Source organism: Dermochelys coriacea, chromosome 8 (assembly GCF_009764565.3).
Source record: "Dermochelys coriacea isolate rDerCor1 chromosome 8, rDerCor1.pri.v4, whole genome shotgun sequence".
Taxonomy (NCBI): Eukaryota; Metazoa; Chordata; order Testudines; family Dermochelyidae; genus Dermochelys; species Dermochelys coriacea.
This window is the reverse complement of record NC_050075.1, coordinates 102,976,134-102,982,274: the sequence shown is the minus strand read 5'-3', so window position 1 is coordinate 102,982,274 and position 6,141 is coordinate 102,976,134. Positions and strand designations below refer to the sequence as shown.

The window sequence follows — 6,141 nt, the reverse complement described above, 5'->3', positions numbered from 1 at the left end:
GGGGGGAGTTGACTAGGGGAGGAGAAGGCGGGGTGAAGCGTGGGGGGGAGGGAGGGGGGATTAGGGGCTGGAAGGGGGAGAACTGTATTATACAGCCCATGGGAAGCCCCGAGCTTAGGCACCCAATAGTTGGCTATTAGCCAGGATGGGCAGGGGTGGGCTCCCCCCCTCGGCAGCCCCCTCCATCCCAGTGACCCCCCATCCCCTTAGGCTCCCCCCTCGGCAGCCCCCTCCATCCCAGTGACCCCCCCCATCCCCTTGGGCTCCCCCCTCGGCAGCCCCCTCCGTCCCAGTGACCCCCCCATCCCCCTGGGCTCCCCCCCAGCAGCCCCCTCCGTCCCAGTGACCCCCCATCCCCCTGGGCTCCCCCCCTCGGCAGCCCCCTCCGTCCCAGTGACCCCCCATCCCCCTGGGCTCCCCCCTCAGCAGCCCCCTCCATCCCAGTGACCCCCCATCCCCCTGCACTCCCCCCCTCGGCAGCCCCCTCCATCCCCCTGGGCTCCCCCCTCAGCAGCCCCCTCCGTCCCAGTGACCCCCCCATCCCCCGGGGCTCCCCCCTCAGCAGCCCCCTCCATCCCAGTGACCCCCCATCCCCCTGCGCTCCCCCCCTCGGCAGCCCCCTCGGCTCCCCCCCTCCATCCCAGTGACCCCCCATCCCCCTGCGCTCCCCCCCTCGGCAGCCCCCTCGGCTCCCCCCCTCCATCCCAGTGACCCCCCCATCCCCTTGGGCTCCCCCCTCGGCAACCCCCTCCATCCCAGTGACCCCCCATCCCCCTGGGCTCCCCCCCAGCAGCCCCCTCCGTCCCAGTGACCCCCCATCCCCCTGGGCTCCCCCCCTCGGCAGCCCCCTCCGTCCCAGTGACCCCCCATCCCCCTGGGCTCCCCCCTCGGCAGCCCCCTCCATCCCAGTGACCCCCCATCCCCCTGCGCTCCCCCCCTCGGCAGCCCCCTCCATCCCCCTGGGCTCCCCCCCTCAGCAGCCCCCTCCGTCCCAGTGACCCCCCCATCCCCCTGGGCTCCCCCCTCAGCAGCCCCCTCCATCCCAGTGACCCCCCATCCCCCTGCGCTCCCCCCCTCGGCAGCCCCCTCGGCTCCCCCCCTCCATCCCAGTGACCCCCCATCCCCTTGGGCTCCCCCCTCGGCAGCCCCCTCCATCCCAGTGACCCCCCATCCCCCTGGGCTCCCCCCCTCGGCAGCCCCCTCCGTCCCAGTGACCCCCCATCCCCCTGGGCTCCCCCCTCAGCAGCCCCCTCCATCCCAGTGACCCCCCATCCCCCTGCGCTCCCCCCTCGGCAGCCCCCTCCATCCCCCTGGGCTCCCCCCCTCAGCAGCCCCCTCCGTCCCAGTGACCCCCCCATCCCCCTGGGCTCCCCCCTCAGCAGCCCCCTTCATCCTAGTGACCCCCCCATCCCCCTGCGCTCCCCCCCTCGGCAGCCCCCTCGGCTCCCCCCCTCCATCCCAGTGACCCCCCATCCCCTTGGGCTCCCCCCTCGGCAGCCCCCTCCATCCCAGTGACCCCCCATCCCCCTGGGCTCCCCCCCTCGGCAGCCCCCTCCATCTCAGTGACCGCCATCCCCCTGGGCTCCCCCCTCGGCAGCTCCCTCCATCCCAGTGACCCCCCATCCCCCTGAGCTCCCCCCTCAGCAGCCCCCTCCATCCCAGTGACCCCCATCCCCCTGGGCTCCCCCCTCGGCAGCCCCCTCCATCCCAGGGGATGGATCACCTGATGACTCCCCGTTCAGTTCATTCCCTCTGGGGCACCTGGCACCGGCCATGTCGGAAGATGGGAGACTGGGCTGGAAGGACCTTTGGTCTGACCGAGTCTGGCCGTTCTTATGTCTCTAGGAGGTGACTATGGGGCCTCACCTGGATGCTGGGTGGGTGCAGGGCACATGGGGCTGTATTAGCCCCTCCTGTCTCCTCATGCTTTATGACTATCCTATAATCCAGTGGTTCTCAACCAGGGGTGGGTGGACCCCTGGGGATACGCAGAGGTCTTCCGGGGGGTACATCAACTCATCTAGATATTTGCCTAGTTTTACAACAGGCTACATAAAAAGCACTAGCCAAGTCAGTACAAACTAAAATTTCATAAAGACCATGACTTGTTCATAGTGCTCTATATACTATACACTGACGTGCAAGTTCAATATTTATAGTCCAATGGATTTATTTTATAATTATATTGTAAAAATGAGAAAGCCAGCAATTTTTCAGTAACAGTGTGCTGTGATGCTTTTGTATTTTTATGTCTGAATTTGTGAGCAAGCAATTTTTAAGTGAGGTGAAACTTTGGGGTTGGTAGGGGGAGGGAAGAAGAGAAGAACATGAGATAAATCAGATTCGGGAAAGGGGTAGAGTAGTCTGGAAAGGTTGAGAACCACTGCTATAGCCCACCAAGTACACATGGTGAATCTGTGATAGAGTGATTTTGGGGGTGGAACTGAAAATCTCCCCACCCCAGCTGAAAACTACAGGGTTAGACTAGGCTGTAAAATCAGCTGTAAAGGCTCCTGGCTGTATGATCAGTAAAAAAAAAAAAAAAACCCACAGAGGCTTCTGCTAGTTAAATCTGTGTATGGGGTGGGGTGGGAGCATGCTGACTAAGTAGGCTTGGAAGGTTTAGATAATCATCATCAATAACTGTCCATGAACGTCAATTTCACCCCAGCACACCCACAAACCCACAAAAAATATTTCCATTGATAACAATTGAAATGTACAGATAGGCAAAGTAAGCAAAATGCTGCTTTAGAACTTAACAGAGACTGATGTGAGAATATTTACTTTGTATATTTTGATATGCGATGTTGGTAGTTTGTGTTTTAACCGTTGTAAAGCTTTAACTTTTAGAATCTCAACATCTGCTGTCATTAAATAATAATCTTCCCCTTCCTTTCCCTCAACTGTGAAAATTTAAATCAACAGAAATAAAAAATGCTTAAAAATAAACATTGATATCCATCAAAATTATATATATACAAAAATCAAATTCTGCCAAGCCTATGAACACACCACCCCAAATCTCTGTGATGTCTACAGTGATAGATCAACCCCTGGCTTTGTATAGAGTAAGACTTTGTCTACGCTATACCTTTGTTGATAAAACTTGTTGGTCAGATGTGAAAAAACACACCTCTGATCGACACAAGTTACACTGAGAGAAGCACCAGCCTGTGTGGACAGCACTACCGCCGCTCGTTGGGGGTGCTTTAATTATGCTAAAGGGAGAGCTTTCTCCTGTTGGCATGGAGTGGCTAAAGGGAGGTCTTACAGTGGCACAGCTGCAGGGATACAGCTGTGCTGCTGTAAAGTCTCTAGTGTAGACATAGCTTTATTCACATTTCTAGTACCAGTTTCACTCCTTTTAAAGGGAAATTTCCAAGACACAACATGGGTTAATTTTATGCCATCACATATTATTGAGGCCCTCCACCGCAGGAGTGCCCTGAACACCCCAGGCTGATGTTCTAGCTCTTACTGATGCAGCTGTAGCCGCAACCATTGTTTCATTGTGAGACCTAGAATGTTCAGCTGGTGCAGTTCTGTTACATCAAAGGCAGCAGCTGTAATCTCAGTGTGTTTGTACCTTCAAAAATCCCTCCTTTTCTCCCCGCTCCGGAGCAGGGATGGGAACCAACACAGACCTGTGATTACCACCCACACCTCTTCGAAGAGCACACTGTGGGTAAACAATGATTATCCCCATCAGTGAGTACCATATTTACCGTCTGAAAACTAGTCATCAGTTCTCTATTACCTCTTTAAGATGGTTTTTTTCTGAAACCTCAAATAATAATATTGTGTAAGTGAAATGGACTAGCAAATAAGATCACTCACCCATCCTGCAGACTACTACTTACGGTGAAAGGCAATCTCGCTGCTAAGCTGGTACAATTGTTCTCTTGTGGCAAGTTTTAAGAAATGCCCCGGCTCCCCAGAAATTTGGAAGGTCTCCTTAGCAAGTGATTGTCTGAAGAGGCAATATTTTAATCTAAGTTCTTTAAGCATCTATGGATTTTATTAGCTTTAATTATGGACTGCAGATAGATTTGCTATGTTCAAATGGCATTTGGTAACAATACAGCCATAGGTTTTAAGGACCTAGTATGCTCATCTAGCCTGAGCTCCTCATAACACACGCCAGAAGTTCACCCTGTAATTCCTGCATCCAGCTCATAACTGGTCCTTTTTACTTGCCTAGTGATTACCCCATCAACCAGATCCCACTGTTTGTGTCTCCTTATTGGTGGCTATGCACTATTTATGCCCCTCACAGACTGAAAGCAGCTCTTTCAATTAGCCAAAAAATTGTTTCCCTGGTGCCTTTACTATAAAACCATGTGTTGACATTACATTTCTTACTGAGGGATCCCAAAGTACTTTACATTGTAACAATATTGCTACTTTTGCGCAACAGGGTAGATTTTTGAGCCAGAGACCAGGCCCTTCCTTTACCCAAAATACCACATGGCCGTGGTGTGGATCCCCCATCACTGGAGATTTTAAAGAACAGGTTAGATAAACACCTGTCAGCAATGGTCTGGGTTTACTTGGTCCTGCCTCACAGGTAGGGCAGAGTGGATGGACTGGTGCCTCTTGAGGTCCTTCCAGGCCTGCATTTCTATAATTATACACAGATGGGTCTTTAGTTTTAAAATGATTTCCTAAAAACTTTTACACAAACTGCATGTTCAGTCTAAACTGGCCCTTCTGGGGTTTGACCCTGGCTTTCCAGATAGCCAGGGGAAAGTCAAAATACACAGTTGGGTTGGTTTAACTAACGGTGTCACTTAAAACACTTAGTAAAACCATTGCAAAAAAGGCTGCATGGACACTTAAGCTCTTCCTTATTGACTTAAGTGAAGACAAAAAAAGAATGTCTAGACAGGGGGCAACACCAGTTTCAATTGGTGCTCATTTGTGCAGGGCAATCACATACATGTTTTAAAGCTGCAGTTTAGGTTCACTCAAATGGACCCTATTCTAAAAATATAATTTGACTAACACGCAGATATTGCTTGAACCCTAGCCTCAAACACCAAGATCCACACGTACAAAACAGGTGCAGCTACTAAAAGATAGAAAGGAAAAAAGGGGAAAATTTTCTCCTATACTTAATGGAAGTGGGTTAAAAAAAAAAATCAAATGACTGACAGACACTTCATGTCATTTATAGCAGGATAGCTCCAAAAAGACCCTAATCAGACTTAGGTCTCCTATCATGCTGGAGAAATGCATTTATAGATGTGATCCCTACACCAAAGAGCTTACTATCTGCTCTTGCTTTTTTAGGTTGGCTGCCTCTCTACTTTGCGAGCCTAGGGCTATGTTATGTCTTGATATTCAGTAGCATGTTTTTCTTTCACTGGAAGAAAGTCATCCAGCGGGAGCAACGTGCAAAAGCGTGGGTTGAGCTGATGAGGAGCGAAACATTCTTCCCCAATGCAGTAGTTCACTGGGCAAACAAGAGAGCTCATTATGGGATTAAAGCAGAGGTATGCACTCCCGTGTCCAGTGCCAGCCCAAAGCAAAATGGCAAAAACTTTGACAGAGAGACCACCACAGGCAGGGATGGAGCTTTCTTCCCTTCCCTTCCCGGTGTGGGTTCATACAAACTGGTGTTTCAAGAACTGCCTTGTGCTCGTTCACTCTCCAGCCTCCCACCGCTGCTCCATCATTCAACCTCTTATCCTTTTTCAGCCATTCCATCAAGGACTGTTCCATTCAGCTCTCTTCCTGACTTTGTTACATTAGAAAATGGGAGATGCCACCTCAGTAACGGCAACTCTGCTTGTGAGATATAATTCATGTCAAACCCACAGTGGGCTTCATCATTTGGGATGGAAACCAAAATAAAACATGGAAAAAAATTTAAAGTCAAATAAAACAAACTGTAACCAGAATACTTTCAAAGCCAGCTTAAATGTGTTTTCTTTGTTACTCACAAGACACATAGGGGCTGCAGTAGAGATACTTCCCCTTTTGAGTGAATTAAACCTGAACCACCCCAATCTCAGCTTTCTATATGTACATCTTCAGTTAAGAGTTAAACCAGCTATTTGATGTCTCAGGAAATCGCCACAAAAGCCATTTGCTCAGCTTGGCACAGTTTGCTTTTCATCTTCACATCATTCTGAC

General features: G+C 51.3%; 1 protein-coding gene across 1 annotated transcript; it reads left to right on the top strand.

The window, feature by feature from the left end:
- Window positions 1-5,091: 5,091 nt before the first annotated feature.
- TEX38 (testis expressed 38) lies at window positions 5,092-6,027 on the top strand. Its single transcript, XM_038412137.2, is given in 2 exon segments — window positions 5,092-5,287; window positions 5,289-6,027. Coding segments are annotated over 2 exon segments (582 nt in total). The 5' UTR covers window positions 5,092-5,224; the 3' UTR covers window positions 5,808-6,027.
- Window positions 6,028-6,141: the final 114 nt, after the last annotated feature.